Below are 22945 nucleotides of genomic sequence, written 5' to 3' on the forward strand. Positions count from 1 at the left end.
ATCCATGTAGGTCCGTAAATGACAACAGTCATGCACTCCGCAAAGTGCACGCAGGAATGGAAAAATGAGGCAAAGCAGTCATTCTGCTGGTGGGGAATACCCCACCGAGGAGATGTAATGGCCTAACTACAAAAACAGGCAGGAGATGGGTCGTTTTGTAAGCTATTTGGAACCTTCCACCTGTCTCTCCTCAGTTGTAAAATTCTTGATAAGAAATAATCCGTCCTTATTTCCACATGTTAAGGTATCTTGTTTGTAGCAGAAGTAAATTCAGCTTTCACATTTAATGAAGCAGTAGTTGTGTGCTTGTTAACTGCAGAAAGTAACTGGCACTTTCACAACATAGGCAGAGCTTCTGAGGGCAGTTTTACACAGGAATTAGCAGCTTATTCTTGCTGATGCTTTGTACTTTATTCTTAAAATAGGAATGTGAAACAAATGAGTTGGTGATACAGAAACAAAGCAGTAGGAAAAATGCACCTTAATACCTACAGAACTGTTTTAAGCTGTTCTGGAGAAGCGTAAAGTTGCTCGTTCACTTGTTCTTTGTGTTGTAGGTGCAGCTCAAAAGAAGATGATGACTACCAGAAGACATGAACAAAGGTTTCTGTCCTATAAAAGATATGAAAAATACTCTTCATACATTTCTGTCTTAATCTTTTGGTTTCCAGCATCCCAATTTAGAATTAACACTGCTACGGTATTGATAATTCCTGAGACATATTAACTGTATTACAATTTTTTTTTTTATTCTGATATGCTTGTTTCATTTTTGGTTTAAGATTTTTTTCTTACTGTGATTAAATGCAGGCAGATAGGCATTGCTGTTTAATGCAGTTTTCATAGAACAATCAATACAAGACCTGTCATTCAGAAAAGTCTGCCACTGTATTTGGTTAAAATGAACACTTTTAACTGGTAAAGATTTAAGCAGATGATGTGCTTTTTTTCTTTAAGTTCAGCAGATTTACTCGTTCTGCCAAACACATGTGTTGCTGCAGGGAGTAGCTGACAGGCATTATTCAAAATAAGTGGGTTTCAGTCTTCCATCCACTCCCAGCTTCAGCTCTTGTATTGGCTGCAACCGAAAATCTTTAATTCTGGCTTCAAAAGCCTCTAGTAGTGAAAACCTCCTGACCACAGTTAAGAAACGTTTCCAGTTTGGGGCAACACCTGTTCCTGTGGCCTCTGAGGATAGCAGAGAGGCCGCTGCTGGCCACAGCAGTCATTTGAATTCCAGTGGTTGCAGCTTGCTACAAACACAGCAGTTAGACAACAGGGTTTTCTTGCTGAACTACTTTTCAGCTGACCTAAGAGGATAATTTATCTTTTCCTCCTATACACTAAGATATACTTTTCATCTTCACCTGAGGTCCTACATAAAGTCTTGTTAAGTCTGCTGGCTTCTGCTTGCTTCTCCCTCGTGGTGACAAGGAACTCCACATGTTTAATATGATTTTTCAGAATGCTTGGCAAACTAAACAAGATAGCAGCCCTTTGTATTCATTTAACTCAAATTCCTTGGAAGATTAAATGCTCTTTTTTTCCTTCTTTTTGCACTGAAACAAATTAAATATGCAGTTAGATTGTCTTTTTATTACTATGATGTATACTGCTTTAATTAAAAAAAATAGGAACTGTTCAAAAGCCTTTGATTGAATATAATGATTCCTGTAGAATATTTTTAATAATACTTTATCTCCATACATAGGGTAAGTGGCAATAAACCTCTGAAGAACCTTTATATGTATATTGACCTGTACACAGAAGGCAGACCAGTCTGTGAGACTACTGGAGATAAAGCAATCTTCTACAGCATGTGTCAGATTGTAACTGTGCAGAATGTTGGGAAGTGGCTGCTGCTTGAAGTTAATAAAGTATGCTTAAACTTACTTGCATCTCGTCTTCTGTTGTGTTCACAAATTTACTTTTGCAAAGGTTCTAAACACATTTGTTTAGAATTTTGAAAGATACCATTTCATTTCTGCATGGTGCTGTCTGCTTTAGGTATCAGATGTATTAAAGACTTGGGGGAAGCTATGGCACAGCCATTAATTTTTTTGAAGAATAGTTGAAAAGAGATGAGATAATGAGCTGCCTGGTTGGTAACACGACTGGCCTCTATAAGTGGAGGCTGACACCTGGGCTTTACATCACTGGTTACAGAAGGCGGGGAATTTCTTCCATAAACTTTTTGTGTGTGAGCCTGAAAAAGCATAAATGAAGGAGGACACAGAGACACCTTTTCAGGCAGCTTAGATGGGCAACCTGCAGAACATTCACCTGTTGAGTGTTCCAGTGGTCTTTTTATTGAGAAATCCCATATCTATGAAAAAATCATCTTCAATAGGCATAAAATGGAGCTGTTGGCTTTTGAGAAGTTGCCTGCCTGCTGGTTTTGAATAAATTGTGTATTTTGGTTTGATTTCCCCATGCCTGTGTTTACTCATTCTAAACGGAGCCTGTATTAGTTAAGGGACAAAAGAATAACACTGTGCTACACTGAAGGGAAGACATATCTATCTGTAGATGCATTTGGATGAGAAAGAAGGTGAGGGTACTCAAATGGAGGAAGCAGTGCTTGGTGAATAGAGATGGAGTGAATATTTTAATGCTCGTTACGTGGGTATAGAACAGACACCAAGTGTCTCTCCTAGACATCTGTATTGCGTTCATCCAAAAACAGCAAAAAATATTTAACATATCGGGCTATGCAGCTTCTCCATACTCATTCCTATCACTTCTTTTCACTGCTTCTCTGCAAAAAGCCCATAAAAAATCTGATCTTATTTTTTCCTGTATTATTTTTTAAATTACAGTCCTCATCAGCTGTGATCACAGGCAAAATGGTTCTCTGCCTCAATCCAATTTCTTAAATCATCATTTCTCAGCAGTTTCCTGGGCTTCTAAAAAAGAATACATAAAGGTATTCCAAGCAGTTTGCTGATGATTCTGTTGGCATAGCAGGGTGCCCTGTAAATTCCAGATTTTGAGGCAATCTTGGCCAGAAATATGCAAGAAATCCAGGTAGAGGTGGACACAGCCACAGACTGCTTTATAACTGTTCATGGTTCACTCTTAGAAGCGTTATTTTTCAAGTGAGAGCACAACCAATGCACCTTTTTTAATTATTCTTTAGTATTCTTCACGTATCTGCTACTAACCCATCCTTTTGCTAGTACAGGATGTGGCTACACTTCTGTGTTCCAGCACAGGCATCCCTTGACACTTGTATGTTGGAAAGGCTTGGAGATGTGGTTCCTCACAGTGGAGTTCAGCACTCTTTGACAATGCCTGTATTTGACACTAAATCCGACTGTTAACTCCCAGGCTTCTGGTATTCACTGTCAGTCAAAGGATCTAGTTTCAGACCCCGGTGATAAAACGCAATCTAAATTGTGCTTCCAAGTTGCACTTTGAAGCCAGATTTCTCAGTCAAAATACCCACAGTGTTGTGCAATTATCACAAATAATACTGCAGTGCAGCCTTGCTAGATGCCATTATGTCAGTGTGTCAGTGAGTGGAAATGGAGATTTGTTACTATTTGTCCAAAAGGCCACCAAGCAGAGACCAGTACTTTTCCATAGGATGCACTGAAAGTAATGCCTCCTCCATATTTCCATGGAAACTACAACAGATACAAAGAACGCAAAAACACTGCTTAGCAAATTCTCAGCTATGTAACACCGGCTTTCAACACAGTCACCACGATTTGCTATGCATTTTTGCCAGCAATAAACAAAAGCCCGCATGCTGTGCTCCTAAAAATTTGCACCAACAGAGGCAACCAGTGTTCCTGTCACCACTGCTGAAACGCACCATCCACCGCCTCACTGTGCTCACATCCACTGGTTGGTCCCCACAAACACTCTGCAAGCATCAGTGAATGTCAGTGGGTGCCATTTTTTTCCCACATGTTGGAATTCAGTGATACACCTTTGCTTCATACAGGCTTCCGTATCAGACACCATTCTGTCAGGCTGCCCCTCTGCTGTCACCTGTTACACTGCAACAAAATGTAACAACACTGTGGGAAGGTCCAACCTCTACTGCCATACCACCAACATCTGCCTCTGAGGTTGTGGGCCTACATCATAAAAAGGTGTTTCTTAGGGAGCATCCCTCACAGATTCCTTTCACAAAGCAGGTGAATTTGACAAGCACCCTTAATCTTGTTCTTGTGTACTACCCACAATTTCTTCAAAACAGCCTTGAAGAGCCTCCTTCAGAGGGAAACAGTTCCAACAAATGGCAAAATTGCAATACAATTGTGTTCAACTTCTGAAAAAGGCAAAACCTACATAAAGATAAAAAACATAGAAAACCTACTGTGGAAGAAACTAGGAGAGAGTACCTAAGTGAGGGCTGCTAAGGAATGTCTTATGACAAGAACAGGGCTGATGATAGTCACTACCGATTGCAACCAGCAAAGAAAGGCAGCACAGCTTTGAAGACAAGCCTGGAGTTGGTAGAGGGGCTGGTGAATACCACACTCTCTTAACCCTGCTGTCCTGCCACCAGCTGCATGTGCAAGCTGCCCAGGGGTCCCAGAAGGCCACTTTATCTCAAAGAGTTCCTATTAAGAGCAAGGAAAATCTGGGAGAGACTGGAGCCCAAGCAGCTGCTACACAAGCCTTCCCTGCAACCACTCGGGGCAAACTGATCTGCTTCAGAAAAGAAAGTGCTCTGATTTCCAGTAACATCAAAAGCATTCATCTCCTGTATTGTTACAGGAAATGGCTCTTTACATAGACTATTAGTTAAGCTGTATTTTTGGCACGTTCTACACGTCTCTGAAAGCCTATTTAGACCTGCAGCTGCAATTGGACTGTCTTTTTGGGTAAGATTTATCATAAAATCCAACGCATTACCAAGCAGAAGGATAGATTTGTAAGAGGGAGCACGCAGGTGAATTTCTGCAATGACAGAAAGAATGGCAACCACTTTGTCGTCAGTTGTCTCAGGAGAAGAAATGTTAATAGTCCTTTTAATCTTTTTTTTTTTTATTTTATTTTTTTTTTATATCCAGTTTTCTAAGGGTACCACAGCCTCTCTCCACTTTGCTCCCTGCAACACTCCCTGGCTCAGGACCTGCAGGAGCTCCAGCAGTTCCATCGTTCGGTGCAGAAACCTGCAGGACATGAGAGCAGGCTTTGCCTTGTGCCATTTCCAATGGTCACAATGGGTGTCACTCACAATGACCTCTGGTGGGACTCCTTGAGTAAACCCTTGCCATTTACCTATGGCTGTAGATATACAGCACCTCTGTGAGGCTACCACTCAACCTCCACAACATCGGGCACTGTGAGGATGAATGTATTCAGTTACCTGACGTCTGATGGAAGGAGGACCAAGGCAAATACTGGTCTGATTTTTGGGTGGTAGAGCCAAGCGTTGGACCTGATGATCATTACAGATCCCATCCAACATGGGATATTCTATGATTCTTTGCTTCTAAAGCTTGCTCTCCAACAAAGAAGATGAGCTTCCCCCGCTATATATAAAAGATTTACTATATCTAAATGCACCTCAAGTTCAGGTATTCTACAAATCTATTTCCTATATTAAAATAAAGTTCATCCTAAAACATCATCTAGATGAGATACTCTGTAGAGAACACCCCTATACTTGGATTGTGCTCTTTCCATAGGAACAAAGTTCTCATCTAAAGCCAAGCTCACCTTCATACCTTCACTACTGTACCTACTAGACATCCATAAGGTGACCCCGAATTTTGAACACTTTTTTACCAAGCTTACTCTGGATTTACTGTCCAGATCAGGTAGAGCCATTGTTCCATTCGTACTCTTGAGTGAAGACTTTTCATCAGGGCTGAACAAGAGCTTCCTTGTGGTCACTCTTCCTTAGAACGACCTTGTACACTCAGGAAATTGTAATTCAGTCACTCTTTATGGGAGATTTTACATTAATTTTGCAACACTCATAACGTCTATCTATTTTCTTTCCATAGAAGGCCTAAATTAAACAAAACTTTTTTTCCAATGAACTGGCATTGTAAATTTAGGCATAGAGTTCCCAGTGTTTATAGAACATCCAAGCGCCGTGACAGAACAGGGAAGAGGTGATTTCATGACCTGACCCAAACTGCCTTACTAGCTCATTAATGCTAACATACAAATCCATTTCTATTCACAAGAAATTCATATATTTTTGTTCATAAAGACTATGCTTACAATGGATTCTCAAATAATGCCTAGATCAAGGTTTTTTTTTCTTAAAAATCTCTTACAATGTGGTAAATTATGCAGTAATTACACACGCTCAAGAGCAATTGAAGATATTTTACTGAAGACATGGAACAGCTGAATTTTAAAAAATAGGGAGGTTCATGTATTTGGGAAGGCTGTGTGCACAGATAAATTAATGCAGTTTAAACAAATACGTAGTTGATACAACCCTTTAATAAACAAAAAGGTGAATTCAAATATGTAATGCTCCCATCAAAGTTTAAAGAAGTGTTCTGGGAACTGTCATCGTTGCCCTCCAAAATCCAGGAGTCCTCAGGAACATGTTCTAGTCCTCAATTCCAAGAGGCAGATGTAAAGCTGTTTACTTAACCACGTGTGTATCCATTACAAGGCCATCTATTACTTAGTCTAAGCAAAGAGCCAGAGCTATCAGTAAGCTATCTTGCAATTTATTCATATGAAGGCAAATATGAGTAATTCCACGTGAGTCTGAAAATCTTTGAGGCCACATCAGTTTTGGAAAATTGGACTGTGATCTATAAGCTGCATCTAATTAATTCCAATGTGTTTTTACATAATTACACGAAATAATACAACTGTAATTAACACACAGTCTACACATTACATTTTATTACTGTTTTACAAACATTTGGAGGTTAAAAAAAAGCAGTAATTGTAGTAAGGAAAACCCCCTTGGAAGACAGTTATGTGCCTGCTTGCTTATAAAGAGGTCTTACAAAATGTCTCAAAATCCTGGCAAATAAAACAAATGAAATATGATTACTTTTGTTTCAGATAACAAAGTTGCACTCAAAACCCTCAAGCTGTTTCCCATCACTTTAAAACAATAAGAAAACAATAACCTAACGTATAAACTAAACTAAAATAGTGCTAAATGAGACTCACTTCTATTGGGTAAGTGAATCAAGAATCTCTTATTTTGCGGAAGTATTTCTGCTTTGGCATGGCAAGAGAGAGATCCTGCCTTTTTGAGAAACATTTACTCATTAATGAGCTCTTTCTAAAGAGGTTTTATTTGGTCCTTTCCTGATCACCTCCAGTGCCACCTTTCTCTCAGCAAGAGTCAGCAGCAGTTACATTTGGGCTGTAACTCTGAAGTTGTTAAAGTGGCTTGGTTCAGCAACAGAGCAAGAGGAACGCCTCCCCAGGAGCATATAGCCTGAGTTTAAAACTGTGGGCATCCAAGAGTTCCACGGACTATTGCGTGATGCTCAAACTTCCCTCACAACTGAACTGCTAGCAGTGGGTGTTCCGCTATGCACCTGTCTGCCCCACAGCACTGGCAAACAAATTTTGAACAGTTCTGCTCATATGTACAGAGCTAGGTTTTTTTCTTGATTAAAAGCTGTCTGAAGGCAGGGAGACTGAGAGCCCTGACGCATGGCCTTTGAAGAAATATGCTGATGGCTGACTACCATCAGGGGAGAAGCTGTGAGGTCTTGGTCTTCTCCTGGAATGTACTCAGATGCTGCAATCCTTCCATCTTTAGCAGATGAGAGAACAGTTTCACATCAGAGCCTTCTGGGGAAAGATCAAAGCCTGTCTTGTGGTTATCCTGTTTCGAAAAGGTCACCGTCTGCCTTCTGAAAAGACTAACAAATGGTGGGGGAAGTAGAGCCAAGGAATATTTCCTTTCCACATCTGGATATTAGTTCTTCAGTTTATGGTTTTTAAGTTCAAACCCATGGATTTGAACACCTACTTTAGAGATGATGGCAAACCATCATTTATCTTCTCATTCTCACGTGTGTTATTTTCTCCTGCTAAAAGACTGCCCTCCGTGTTACCGTTGTGTAACTCAACACTACCTTTTGAAACAGAGAGGGCTTAAAGCTGGAAATACTGGCTTCATCTCTACTATTGGAAAAAACACACCAGTCGTTCTGACCAGCAGATTACTACTGGTGTCTGCTTAAGATTAGCACAGGATCACAGAATCATAAAATAGTTTGGGTTGGAAAGGACCTTTAAGATCATGCTGTTTGTACTCTAGGGTGTAGACATGGTTCGTACAGTTCTAGGCTCTTAACTATATTGGAAGAGCGAGCCTAGTATGAAAAGAGGGGAGAGGAGAGGAACAGCCAAAACCAAATTCCCCTCTCTGCTGTATACCACTCTTTTAACAACGAAAAACTGATGGTGGAGCACAATTTAGTGAAGACATTACACTAGGAATAGAGTTAATGCACAGAATGCCTACATAGCTACAGGCATCCTCAAGTGCAACTGTAGTACAAAGTAACTCTTGATCTAGAAAACACTAAAGACTTTTGCGTTAATATACGTTTGTTACCTCCCAAGTATCCTTCCTTAACTTTAATTAAAATCTCAAGGAATAAAATACCCTCTGAGCACTCCAATTAGAGAACATATAAGCATACATAATTATCTGTTGATGTTTAATGCCACAGAATGCTGACATGCCTCTGCATGCCTTGCTTTCACCTGCAGCCTAGCTGGTTCCAGGCTACGACAGTAACTACTCATTAACTATTAAAAAATTATTTCACTTGTTCACAGCAATACCGCTTTCACAATGTGTCTCCTTCCAAATACAACACGTTTCTTCCTTCTTGGTATTTTGACTTAGCTGAAGCAAGAAAAATCAGTTTTACTTAAATATCAGTGGCATGTTTCAGAATGAGTACAAAGAATACGGAATAAAACAGGATAGCTAATTTCTTCTGGCCTAAATCTACCTGCGCTACTCTTACTTTCCTATGACATCAAGTCTGGCAACAGTTCCATGGGAAGTCTCCGAGAGTTCTGCAATATCATGTCTCCACTTGAACAAGATGAGGATTTTAGGGAGAAATACCTCCTACAAAACTATTATAGCTGGGAAACAGAGGAGTGTACTTCTGAAGGCCATGTGAGAAAACAGATACATGCCAGAAAGTTTCTGTTTTTAACACAACGCAAACTATTCTAACAAAGGACAGCACCTGCTCCTACAAACCTTACTTCATTTACATTGGTAGCACACTGTGTCTCTGACACAACAGAGGTATATGTAAACTTTGCACGCATGAAAACGCTCATTTGAAAGGCCCAGGAAAGAACATTCAGCCCAGGGTGCAAAGCTCTGTGCACCCCCGCTTCTGCCTGACAGGATATTCCTGAATTTTCTCCAGTATAGATTAATGGTTTAATTCTGAAGTTAAACACAAGAGTACAGCAGCAATCTTTGCCTTCATTCCAGCCTTCTGCAGCCTCCAAACTACCCACTTCGCAGAGCCCTGCAGGCTTTGCTGCCAGCTCACGAGTCCAACACGCCTCAAGAACTACATCTTCCCATGCTGTGTAAACTTCCAGGTGAGGAGTTGCTATCACATATGTATTCAACTGCAATTCATTAATTAAAACAATATCATGCTAAACGCTATCTACCACCAGCATTCAACAGTACACATCCACATTTGCAACCAGTCTATAAATGCAGTGTTAGAAACAGAACTGACATTATGATGTGGCATGAACGTCCTGATTCATTTATGCTACAACAGTATAGCATATCATCCACGCTTCACAACGGCTTTCTGTGCAGGGTGCTCCATTTTTGACAGATGTTGCATCACTAATGATTATAATGAGTACGATCAATGAATACTGCAGGTCTATGTCAGAAATTGTTACTTTGTTGTATAGGTTAAATAGAAATTGTTGGAAGGGATTCATCAGGCTTCTTCATGGATGCTTCTGGAGTGCCCAGAAAAGGCTGCAGATGCTGCCAGGCAGACCTGTGAGGAACTGTATGAATTATTTGATTTTTTGTAAAACCAAAGTTACTTAGGAAGTATGATTCCCTAGAAGTAATGGTGATTTATTCTCATCATTCAGTCAGGAGAGAAAAAAAAACAACCAGAAGAACAACCAAAAAAACCCAACTCAACAGATCTAATTCCTTACAAAATCAGTGTTCATCTTCCATTACTGAACACCCTGGCACTGACCAAGGAAGCCCCATTTCTGCTATTTCAGCCATCACCACATTGCAAACTGTTGCATTCTTCCCTGTGGAGAACAACAACATGGCACACATCCTCTCCACAGCTGATGCCATGGCTCAATTTAATGGAGCAGCACAGAGCTTTCAGAGACTGAACAAACAACTGTTTATCCCCAGCTGGGCAAACAACGTAACTGCGGCTAATTTGCCACCACAAAGAAATCCCAAGAGTCGGTGTTTCGAGGATTCAACACTCTACTGCTCCTACAGCTGCCCTCCCACAAGCCTCAAAGACCTTACCAGCCCCAAGCCGCGCGTCACCTTCCCCGTGCCTCCTCCCAGCCTGCCGGCTGCCGCAGCCCTCAGCCTCCACACAGCGGCCGCCATTTCGCGCCCCGCTCCGAACCTCACACTTCACCATGGACGTGGCGGAGGGTGCCCCCTATCGGAGCCGCGGCGCCATGGCGGCCCTGAACCCGCCCTACCTGCCCGCTGTGCCCCGCAGAGCAAGCCGCCCCTCGGCGCGGCCACCACGTTGTGGGGAGCCATCCTGAACCAAAGTCCGCCATGTTGCGGGCAGCCACCCTGAGCCAACGTCCGCCATGTTGTGGGCAGCCACCCTGAGCCAACGTCCGCCATGTTGCGAGCGGGGTCTGAGCCCGTGTCCCCTTTGTGGCCTGTTTCTTGACAACAGTCCATCGTTGCCATCATGAAGCTTCTCTTGAAGAGTCTTGTACTCTTCCTCAGTTTTCTTTTGTTGCCAACCCTTGCTGACCCCCTCAGCGTTGCTCATTCGATTTTTATCTGAAACACTGCTCAGTGCACACGTGGACATGGTTAGTGGGCTGGTGGTTGGACTGGATGATCTTAGAGGTCTTTTCCAACCTGAATGACTCTATAACATCATGTTCCCTACTCTTCATGTACTTGGAACCATCAAGATTTACTTCCCTTAATTGTTACTTGGTTCCTAGATTTATTCTGAAGTCCTTGTTTTTAGCACCACTGAAACATTTCTTCTTGGTACAACACTAACCATAATCAACGCAGTGAAATTTACTCAATTCTGTCACCCCAAAGTGGAATGTTTCCAGATATGGAGCTACAGGACATCTTACAACACCACCTTGTTGTGGTACACTGATAGTCTCTGACAGAAGGCTAGAAGTACTGTTGAGCAATACCATAAGCAGAAAGCCTCAATTCGTAGCCTATAAATACAACTATTTCCTAGTAAAATCTGTCTAATAATTTGCTTTTTTGATGAGACAGAAACTTTGTATGTCATCCATCTGAATAAAGTAATAGTGTTTCACTCATTGCAGTGCCGTGCTTTCAGGGGTTTGCTCTTTTCTCCTATCATTAAGAGATTATAACCTAACCGAACAGTTTGAAGAAGATACGGAGCTTACAGGATTTGATGTAAGGTGCACTGCAGACACTTTACATTTTACTGGTGTTGCTGGTTATTTAGATTGAAATACATCAAATAACTAAATATCTCATTCCTTTCTGTATTACACACAACATAATTTTTATGGGCAAAAATATTTCAGTTATAAGTTTCACTATTGGTACTCAAGCATGGTGTTTATATATTTATGAGTGTTTTTCTTTTCCTGAAAGACAATTAGGGAAAAGTCAAAGAGACAATAATCTTTAAGTAGAAATAATTTTCTTCTGTATTATTGCAAATGAGCTGCACAGCTAAGACTGTGATTCCCACACTGTACAGCAGATTCTGAGAAATGTTGCAGAGGCATCACGTATATTCTAGGCTGCGCTAAGTCTTCAAACAAAATGACAAGAAAAAAAAAGAACAGAGTTCTGTGTATGAGAAAACCATTATCAAACAGTTTGGAGTTGACTTGGGAAAGACACACTTTTTTTCCATATCAGATTTTTTCTTCCTAATCCTTCAAAACTACAGTGTTTACAGTGGGCAAATTTCATCAGCAGTGTTTCATTTTACACACTTTTAATTGGTTGTGGGTACGTCTATAACCCTTATAGGTTTACTATGAGGATGCTTTCAAATTTGCTAGATTGAACCATTTTCTTTAAAGTACTACCAAAGAAGAAAATAAATAGAAAGCAAGGAAGATTTCTTACCTTCTTCAAATAAAAAATACATATATATTTTAGTGTTATAAATAACAACAACATTAAGAAGATTCTCATAGTCCCTGCCGGGTTTATTTCACGACATCACAAGTAAATACTTTCGTAAGAAGAGTATTTCATTAATATACTTCCAGGAATTACTTTCCTTGTCACTAAGGATGTTTAGCAGTAATAGTAATAATCAGCACAAGATTAATAAAATACTTATATTTATTTTTCATTAATACAGCATTTTCTTCCCCACAGATGAAAAAGAATCACTTGTAAGACAAAATACAGTGCTATTGAATTTGCTGCTTCTTTCAAGTGACAATCTACTTTAGTACTATTCAGAAACACCACTGCTGCCTGCAGGAAAATGAACCTTTTCCCCTAATTTAAACAACCATAATGGATCCAAGGCACATAACACAGCATTAATTTCATGAAACAGTTTTAACCCAGTATTCTGTAGAGAAATATAGTGCATCAAAAGGTAAAAGAATTATTATTTGCAGAGAAAGCTTTCTAAGGATAAGGGCAGACAAGACTATTGCCAGAAGGTGAATTGCTGTTTCCAGAACATTAAGTGCTCTGCTGTTAAAGATTACAGTTTTGATTTCCTCTGAAAGAAGGTGACAAGAGCATTTAGGCATTCGTCAGATAACCACCTCTCTATGAGTACTTCACACTCTTGACTGTTGACAGCATGGAGCTTCTCCTTTTCTATATTTCGTAGCAGTTGCTTTGACACTGCCAAAGACTGAAGGAGAAAGGAAAAGAATATCTACGTTAAGTGAGGAATATCAGGAAGTTATGTTTTCTATACATTCATTTTAGAAAACAGCACAACAAGTGCATTGGAATTCAAACTGGGATGTATTAACATTGTACAATCTAGCTTTTAGTCTACCCTTTAGCTGGAAATAGAATACTGCATTTAATTACTAAAGCTAATATGGTTGAAGTTGATGGGGAGTAATACAGCAATCCACTTAGTGCTCACAAAATAAGTAGATGAGTGTAAGAAGTGAAACTTATTTAACTACCTGTGGTGCCAAATGTAACTTTGATTATCAGGAGTTAGAGTGAGTATCTCCTCTTGTCCAACACAACACAATACCACTGGGACTCAAGTAATTTTGCAAAGCCTGAACTAGTGAATGGGATGACTGAATTCAACAAAAAAAAGTAAGGCCAGCCAGCTTCATCCTGAGCACCCACAGTGCACGTATTACAATTGCTAAAATAAAAAACAAAGAGAAGGAATCCAACTTGCACATAGCTTGCAAGCGGATTAAATAGCTAATTTTCAATGTTTTTCAGCCATCGAGTCTCTGTAAAGTGCATTGTATTGAATTCAGCCAGGGAAAAAAAAGAGAAGTATTTTTTCCTCAGCAGCACAGGGATAGATAGAAGCAAAGTACACTGAGCTTTGCTATTTCAGTTAAGGATCACATGAAAACAAGAACCAACACAGATTTGGCAGGAGGACTGGTAATGCAGGAGGCTTATAGCATAGAGAAAAAAACTAAAATACTGACATTTTTGGGGAGACTTGCATAAGCTTTTAACCTTGCCCAAACTTCCTTCTGGAAGGTGCTGTCGGGGAAAACTTCATTCACAAGTCCCACAGCACAGGCTTCTGCTGCAGTCAGCTTTTTATTGAAAAGCAACATCTCATTTGCCTAAATAAAGAAGAGCAGAGTGTGAGTGAACAAGACACAAGACTCAAGGAACATTACAGGAAAGGCACAAGCTTCCAAGGCACATTTGTTTTAGGCTCTTGCCTGTTAAAATCTGCTCTCTGAAAGAGCAGAGAATCACAGAACAGATGAGGTTAGAAGGGACTTCTGCAGATTGTCTAGTTGGAAGCTCAGCAGGGGTAGTTGGAGCAGGCTGCCCAGAAGCATCTCCAAGGATGGAGACTTGGCAGCCACTCCTCACAACCTATTGCAGCGTTTCACCACCCTCACTGTAAAATTCTTATTTTCATAATCTTTCAATGTGTACCCCATTCCTCTGGCCCTTTCACTGGGCACCACTGACAGGAGTATGCCTCCATCTTCTTTACAGACTTTCATAGGGTATTTGTAAACATTTCTAAGATCCCCCTGAGATTCTGTTCTTCATGTGAAACAGTTCCAGATCTCTCAGCCTCTTCTCATATGCAGTATCTTCAATGCTGCAATCATTTTTGTGGTTCTTTGCTTGTCCTCCAGTATCTCCACCATTTCCCTTGCAGGGGAAGTCTAGATCACAATACGCACTCACCAGTATTAAGAAGAGGGGAAGATCAGCTCTAATTTTGGCCTTCTTTGCAGTAAGATTATACACATTTAACTGGATGTCTTCCAGGACCTCCAGGTCCTTCTCTTAAAGCTGCTTTCCAGCCATACAGTCCACAGCCTGCACTAGTACATAGCTCTCCCCAGTGCAGGACTTTGTGTTTTCAAGAGATTCTCAGGTGTGTCCAGGTCCCTCTGAATATCTCAGTTTTCTATCATCCGCAAACACGCTGAGTCCCATTATCTTTATCTCCATTAACTGGTTAAGTATTAAACCCAGTATTAGCCCCAGAGTGCACCACTAGTGACTGGCCTTCAACTCTGAGCCAAAGCTTCTAGCTCCTCTTGCTTTTTCCTCATGCTGCATACACTCATGTAGCAACATTCCAAAGATGCTTCACTGTAGCCAGCATCTGGTGGAGCAGAATGAAGGATCTCACTAACATGCAGTCTCTCAAATTTTGGTGCAGCCAATCCATGGCTTATCACAGGCAAGCCTGGTTTTATCTCTTTCCCAATTCAAATCTGGTTTAAAGCTCTGTTTATCAACCCTAACTCCTGCACAAATCTCTTACTCCCTCTGAGAAAGGTGCATCCTATGGTGTTATGCAGACAATCCCATAACCCAGAAGCCCCAAATCCTGTTGGTGTCATCAGCCTTGGAGCCATATAATGCTGAGCCTGCCAAGACATTTCTAGAGAGTGCTCTGTGGTTTCCCCCCCCCCCCCTTTTTTTTTTTGTTTTTGTTTTTGTTTTTGTTTTAAAGTCTTTTTTACATCATTCCCTCCCATTGCTGGAAAAAAAGATACAACCTTCCACTATATAGAAATAGTCTCAGACAGGTGGAGGAAGCCATAAAAAAGACAACTTACATCAACATCATTCTATAGCTTTACCAGTGTTCAGTCCTGTGTTTAGGTGCCTGTGCCGATACTGTCATTACGTTTATCTTTGGTTCAAAACAGGTGAGCAGGAGTTTTTTTTCAAGGACTCAGTGCGGCTCCACTTGCAGTGAAGAATACTGACACAAAGTTCAGAAGTTCCTACATACAGCGCAGACATTCTTACCTTGGCTGCGCCCATGATTTTTGGAAACAGGTAGGAGGAACATCCTTCTGGACTTTGACCAAGTTGGCTGAATGGGGTATGAAATGTAGCCTGGAAAACAACAACAACAACAACAACAAAGCTCACAACAGAGCGTGGTACTAGGATTTAGTTTTCATTTTCCAGTTTCTAATATGACAGAATTCACCAGAAAAAGATCTGAACTTCTACCATAGTACGCTTTAAATATAGTCTGATAAAACAGCCTCAAACTCTCAGTGCACATAAAAATGGTCTGTATGTATATAATTCACTTCCCTTATCATATAATCCCCATTTATGCAATTACCTTCTTTGAATAGAAGGCTTGGAGAACTAATCTGCATGTGCAAGATCTTTATAAAAAGAATGCTCAGACATATGTACTCTCAAAGTTAGCCCAAATAATTTGGGAGGCAGAGAATTTCCCTGTCTGAAAGCACACTAAATTTATTCTACTGCTGAAAAATTCAAGTCATTGAATCTTTTTTTTCCTCAAATTTTCTGAAAATTTGAGAAAGGAATCTGTGGCAGAAATATATCGTGGGATCACACAAAACCAAACCCTATTTGTAAGTTAAAACTTAAATGCAAAGCTTTGTGTTTTGACAATGCATATGAACTTTAAGCAAGGAAGATAAAAGGCTTGCCTTTTAAAAAATATGAACTGACACATGAAGATGCTCATTGCTGTTTGAGCTTTCATAGTAGAAGGTAATCATTTTATACTGTTCTGCAGCTGATTGTATAGTAGGACATATCAGTAGGCTTCCTAGCAAGCTTGGGATATCTGTATGATTGAAAGTTTGTAAGAAAGGATTAAGCATCTGCAAGGATAGAGGCTAGCATAACTGGTTCTGCTTTAGGAAGGGGAGGAGAAAGGGTGTTCCAGGAACTGGAGCCAAAACCAGAATGCAGAATGCATTCTTATCTGATACCCACTCAATTCCATCTCTTAAATTGTCAGCTTGAGCTGTACACTGTACTACAAACATGGCCATTCTGTAAATACTTGGCTGGAAATAAAATCAGAGTCCGGACATAACAATGCTGGACACCTGTAGAGTGGGCTGTATCAATGCCTAAACCAAACTAGAAGAGAAGGTACAATATAATCTGGATGAGGATGGCCTTACTACATAGAGTGCACAGTCCTGGAAAAAGAAGAACAGAGAATACTCATCTTTGAGAAGACCTCAATATACTGCTCAGTAGGAAAGACTAATTTAAGTGAAGGACTTTGTAAGACCCTACAGAAATCCTCAAGTAAAAGTTACAGGTGCAAGCAGGAAGGTACTAACAGATATTCACAGCTAAATCATGAGCCATTCACTGACTTTAATACAAGTACAGAGGGAATGAAAGCTATGTCATATGACTAAGGGTGAGGCTAATACATATGTGCAGAGATTAAAAAAAAAAAGAAATACAATGCAAAAATAAGATGCAACTAAATCTATGTAAATTTACGGATGCCAGAGATACTAAGACAAGGGGGAATTGATCATAATTCAAGATAGTCTTAATAAACTGGATAAGTATGAATTAGAAGGTATTATTTAGTATGGACAGGTTTGGCAGGAATTACTCTGTATACTGTACGTAATAAGAACTAATCTTTAACTGACAGCTCTACAGTAAAGAATACAGGGGTTACAGCAGATCACAAGTACACAAATCAAAGGACATCCTGGGATGCAGAAATACACAGAAATACAGTGTGCGTAATGTGGAGAAGTTTTTCTTACTTTGTGGCAGTAGGACATGAGCTGGACTGATGTATTATTCAGTTTGTACTATTATGCTTAAAGACAAGGAATGAGTGGAAGGAGTCACAAGGAATGTGACTGAAAGCATATGAGGAAAAACTAAAGCTCAAAAAAGAAAAGATCAAGACAGCAGATGTAAACCTGAAATACACCCAACAGTATAAGTGCTCACTGAAAGCTGAGAGGATGAAAGTAGTCTGTTAGATCCAAGAACAAGAATCAATGAGGTCATCCTGCAGCAAGGAAAGATCAGGTGGGAAGGGAGGAAGAGGGAGAACCCAAGAACCTCCTGATAAAAAAGATCTGTGGACTGGAATAGACTGAATGAGTTATGTATACTACATAAGCATATGTCAGGAGTGACATAGTCATAGACAATCCTTTTGGGGCAAGCAACACTTAGTCTTGCAGATTAGTTGTTCTTAACTGTCATAATGACAAAGCCAGTCAAGCAGAGCCTTTGAGGAAAAATCTAACACAGTGCTGAGGCAGAAGTCAAAGTACCACCCATTGCTGACAGTTAAGCAACTAATAGCTTGCCTAAAATTAATTAACAATTTGGGTTAAGTTCTCGTTAAAAACAGTATATAGATAAACAACAGAGAGCATAAAAAATTAGCTATATAATACAACTACGTGCTACGTTTTAAAATGCATATTAAACACTGGCTGATGCAAAACTCTAGGCAGGTAATTAATAGAGGCATTCCTCAAAGTGATAGAAAAGGCATTTATACCTGTCTGTTGCGTGGTTGTTTTTTTCATCAGATTACTGTGCACCAAATAACATTTGCTGCAGAAAGAGCCATAAAGGCTCCCTTGGGATCAGTTATGCAATGTACCCACCTTGTCAGAAGCGTAGACAATGTCAAACAATCCAAGGAGTGTTACAGAGATTCCAATGGCTGGGCCATTCACCACTGCAATCAGTGGTTTAGGAAACTCAATAAAACTGCCCACAAACTCTCTGAAAAGCAGAAATAAGATAAGACACGCTCCAGTCTCTTCCATCAAATACAAACCATTTTCAAAACATGATTAGATACTGCATAACAAAAAACATGAGCTGTATCCTAGTTAGTATACGTTGTAGACTACTTCCCAAATGAACATTAGCAAGGAAAATAACTATTTAAAATACTTGTATTTCCTTGCCAGCTGAGAATCAAACATGCACAGCCTTCCTAATTAACTGCAATCAAATTTTGATTCAGTTACAGTTACTGAATGCAGCTCGCTAACAAGTCTTCCGCCTGTATTTCCATTCCAATTCTACCCTTCCAACAGCCCCTTCCTTCACAGATTCTATTCTGCACTGAAGCTCCAAGCAGGTACCAAAATTGTGATGTTACCACAACGCAGAATTCCCTAGTGCTGTTCTGCACAGGTTTGAGAAACAACTCTTTGTTTCTTTTGATGGCTACTTCTTCCAAGAAGTTCAAAATGCATTCTCAAAATACAACCTTTTGAAGACGTAAACAGTGTTATAAAGACTCCACTTCTTTGGGATATCTGTCCATCTGCTGCAATGAAGCACTGTGCACGTGTAACATTCACAGCATAACAAATACAGTCTTCCCACAAAAGCGAGATGGAAGAACAAGAGACCACAAGACTATGCATCATGGAATACTCTACAGAACACTACAGACTGAAGCACGGCTAAATAGCACTTCTTGCAACCGATTCAGACTCTATCACTTTGTAACAAGCAACTGTGAGCCACAGGCAGCTTGCCCAAGTAAAAGCTGCAAAACTGAGCACTTCACTTTCACTTACAGTTCCTGTTTAAATTATAAATCAAAAAACAATTTACAAACTGCAGAGTCAAGAACACATTTTTGTCATTCTATCTGTATGCACTTTGGGGGCTAAAAATGAAAATCAAGTCTACACCATCACTGTGCTTAAAAGATTACAGAGAGATCGCTAACATGCACCTCATTTCCCCAGTTATTTCCTAAGATTAATGCTACCTCTCCCCCATGGTCTTTGTGTTGACACACACGATGAGCTCTCAGACACAGTCACCTAATGGGAGGTATCACAGCATAACTGGGCTCCTGCTGCCATGTTTCTAACAATGCCTGCAAATTATATTTTACCTGTTACAGTAATGTAAGCATATTTGAAAACAAGATGTTTTACTTGAGTAATTCTGCTCCATCTTTTGCCATCTTTCTCATTTCACTAGGTTGGACATTAGAAAAATTATTCAGATCATTTCCACTTGTATAGTACTCTCCATTTCCTGCAAAGAACAGATAAAAATAAATGCACCAATGATTTCTAAGTAGCTAGAGAAGCTTTCATTTACTACATTTACATAAAAATTTCCCTCCACGCATCTAACACTATTAAGCAATTAGAGAGCTTGTCTTGAAGTATGTAAAGTATCTTTAAGGACATCTACAGCAACAGTTTAAAATAAGTTTTGACTAAGACTTCACTGAAAAACAATGGGTAATTAAGTGAGGAATATTAAATTTAAAAGATTTGAGATGAAAAAAATATTTTTTTATTTCCTGCAGCACCGTCAGTTGAAAAAAAAACCATCTTTTATTTTTTTCCCTGCATACTTATTCAGATTTTTGCTGTCACTTCACAGTCATTCACACAGTAACAAGTGAGAAATATACCTATTTTTTAAACATGAAAATGGAAATGTAAGTTTACATATCTCAATTCATTCCCCTTCAAACTGACAAAGGACTCGAAAGTAGATAGAATAGTCTATTTAATATGTCGAGCAAGTCTCACTTTCATTATGATGCACTAAGAAAATGGCACAGCATATAACATTGCCTTGAAATCATTCTATTGAAAGATTTAATCATTGATAAGGAGCAGAGAATTTCCAGTGAATGTACAAGACAGTCTGAGCCACCATGAAAGAAAGCAAGGAGTATTTAAAAGCTACAGTGTATGATTTAACTGTCCAAATCATCCTATATGATGGAATAACTGCTTACGAGTGACAGGACAAGGGGGAATGGTTTTAAACTGAGACAGGGGAGGCTTAGGTTAGATATTAGGAGAAAGTTTTTTACTCAGAGGGTGGTGAAGCACTGGAACAGGTTGCCCAAGGAGGTTGTGGATGCCCCATTCCTGGGGGCATTCAAGGCCAGGCTGGATGTGGCTCTGGGCAGCCTGGTCTGTGACCCTGCACACAGCAGGAGGTTGAAAGTAGATGATCACTGTGGTCCTTTTCAACCCAGGCCATTCTATGATTCTATGATTATATGCAATGAGAATAGGTCAGAAAGGCAGCACCCACATTAACCATTCAGTCCCTCCCGCTTGCGCTTGCCACCAGTCAGCAATCAGAAACAGACAGTTTGTACAGTCAGCATCAGAAACAGACAAAAAGGTCCTCTAAAGAATTCAAATGCTACTGCCTCAGAGCTGCTAGATTTCACAAGCAGCATCAGTTTGGGCTTTCTTTCTGTATGATGGCTACAGTCATCCAACTGTACTCATCATGCATCTGATGACTGGGGTACAGCAGGGCTTGGCTGCAGCACCCCTGGCAAATTGTTTCCTACGGCAGCCCCAGAAGAATCAAGAAGCCAAAAATCAGTTTTTCTAATGATCATAGATAAACACATAGCATAAACTTTGTCTTGTGCATGACAGTGCAACTCATGAGGGGCTTGTTTTTAGTATGTTCCAATGTCCAATGTGTTACTAAATCCATACAAACAAAGTCTAAAAGCAGTAGGGAAAATCTGTGGAGCAGGTGCATCACCTTCTCAAAGGCAGTACTCTGCAGGAGTATCCCATGTCTGTCTTCTCATCTCAGAAACTGTAAGATTGCTAAAGAATTTGAAGCATCACCTTGAAATAGTTCTGCCAAAATGCTATCGAAAATCTTCAGTCTACAAGGGAGGAAAGCATTTCCCCACTTACATAATTCTATCTTAGCCTAAATGTGAAGTAGATAGTTCGTGTCAATACTGTACTCTGACATAAAAGAAAACACATCTATGAGAAGGATAATAAGTATTGTACCAGTAACAACTGCTATGGTAGAATCATCTTTGGCAGCTTCTTGAAGTGCATTGATAATTTCTCTGTACATCTGCAGAAGAGAAAAATCAACACAATATAACTGTGATGCTGCAAAATTTCATAAAAAGGAGATTTCCACTGACAACAAGGAACCTGAGAGACAATTTAACTATGATCCATTTAAGTACAAAAACATTTGCATGTACAGAAAGTACTGCAATTGAGGTACCGTTTCTGACCACAAAATCATGTCTTCGCAACACTCAGACTTCAAATTCAAATCTCAAGGTCAGAATAAGATCCCTTGGAAAATACAAACTGGAAACAGCTAATTTTAAAAGCTGGGAAACAGTCTAAGTCAGCAAAATAATATGTTAAAGAATTAGCAGCGGTGGGGTGAAAGCCCTCTCCTGGTATCACTGCCGCTGTGAAACAGGATAATCACAATACTCCCAGCAGGAGAGATTTCCTCATGGGGACAGGAGAACAACTACCTAGACATACACATGACACTGCTAAGCTGAATTAGGCTGCACGCACTGTTATAAGCAAGGCTACAGTCAAGTCTTGCCTCCACAAAACAAACTTGTCTTGTTCCAGTTTGCCATTTTAGTTTAGTACAGCCCACGATCCTACGATAAGTTTGGCTGAAGAAAAAAAGAAAAAAAAAAAAAGAAACCAAGATTTTTTAAAAGACACAGAAGAGCCCAATCTGTAAAACATTAGTAGCTTGATTTTGTACTAGATCTTCATGTCTTACATTGTCACTGTTTGTCAGTATACTCAACCCTCATAAAATTCTGACCACCGTACTTCAGGTAGTTCTGCTGAACTTGTAGCAATTATTCTTGAAAAACTTAAGTAGCTTAATCAGGAAAGAAAAAAATAGATATAACCAATAATCCTCTCAAATTAATTTCTTTACCTTATGATTGATAGCATTTTTCTTGTCAGGTCGGTTAAACATTATCTTTGTGATATTGTTATCAGTGGTAACTATTAGGGTTTCATAGCCACCATGACTGCTCTCTTTTGAAGAAGTATCTTTTTTCTCGCCAGCAGATTCAGCAGAGATCAAACTTGAGACAAGTTTAGTATATTCTTGTCTAGCATTATCCTGTAATAAACAAACAAACACATAAACAACATTAAGAAGATTATCTTTTTTATGCTATTCACAAAATGGCCATCAATAACAAAAAAAAAAAAAAAGAGGAGTGTGCTACAGGACCAAATAAAATCTCCACTGGAAAGTATGCTAATCAAGAAGGAGAGAACATGTTGTATTTAAACACTGCAAATCACACATAAAGCCAGCATCCATCAGATCTGAAAAATGAAACTGCATAGATACTGCAACAGTGACAACACTGGTTTGTTTAAGAATTGTCCCCTCCGTGCCTAAGATTACCTGAATGACCTCTGTTATTACCTCAGCATTTCCATGCCTCTGGAGATCCTCTGTTTTTGCTTACTGGTTGGACTTTCTCCAACCAAATGAAAAGTT

General features: G+C 39.8%; 1 protein-coding gene across 1 annotated transcript in view; it reads right to left on the reverse strand.

Annotated features, from left to right (window-relative positions):
* Positions 1 to 12890: 12890 nt before the first annotated feature.
* ECI2 (enoyl-CoA delta isomerase 2) overlaps positions 12891 to 22945 on the reverse strand; it is a gene marked incomplete at both ends in the record, with an annotated part of 28221 nt that continues 18166 nt past the window's right edge. Inside the window, 7 exons of the mRNA XM_079533123.1 lie at positions 12891 to 13046; positions 13828 to 13971; positions 15641 to 15730; positions 18274 to 18394; positions 19576 to 19678; positions 21439 to 21508; positions 22364 to 22555. Coding sequence (XP_079389249.1) covers positions 12891 to 13046; positions 13828 to 13971; positions 15641 to 15730; positions 18274 to 18394; positions 19576 to 19678; positions 21439 to 21508; positions 22364 to 22555 — 876 coding nt within the window. The remainder of the gene's footprint in view (positions 13047 to 13827; positions 13972 to 15640; positions 15731 to 18273; positions 18395 to 19575; positions 19679 to 21438; positions 21509 to 22363; positions 22556 to 22945) is intronic.

This window comes from Tetrao urogallus (assembly GCF_951394365.1).
Source record: "Tetrao urogallus genome assembly, chromosome: 3".
NCBI lineage: Eukaryota > Metazoa > Chordata > Aves > Galliformes > Phasianidae > Tetrao > Tetrao urogallus.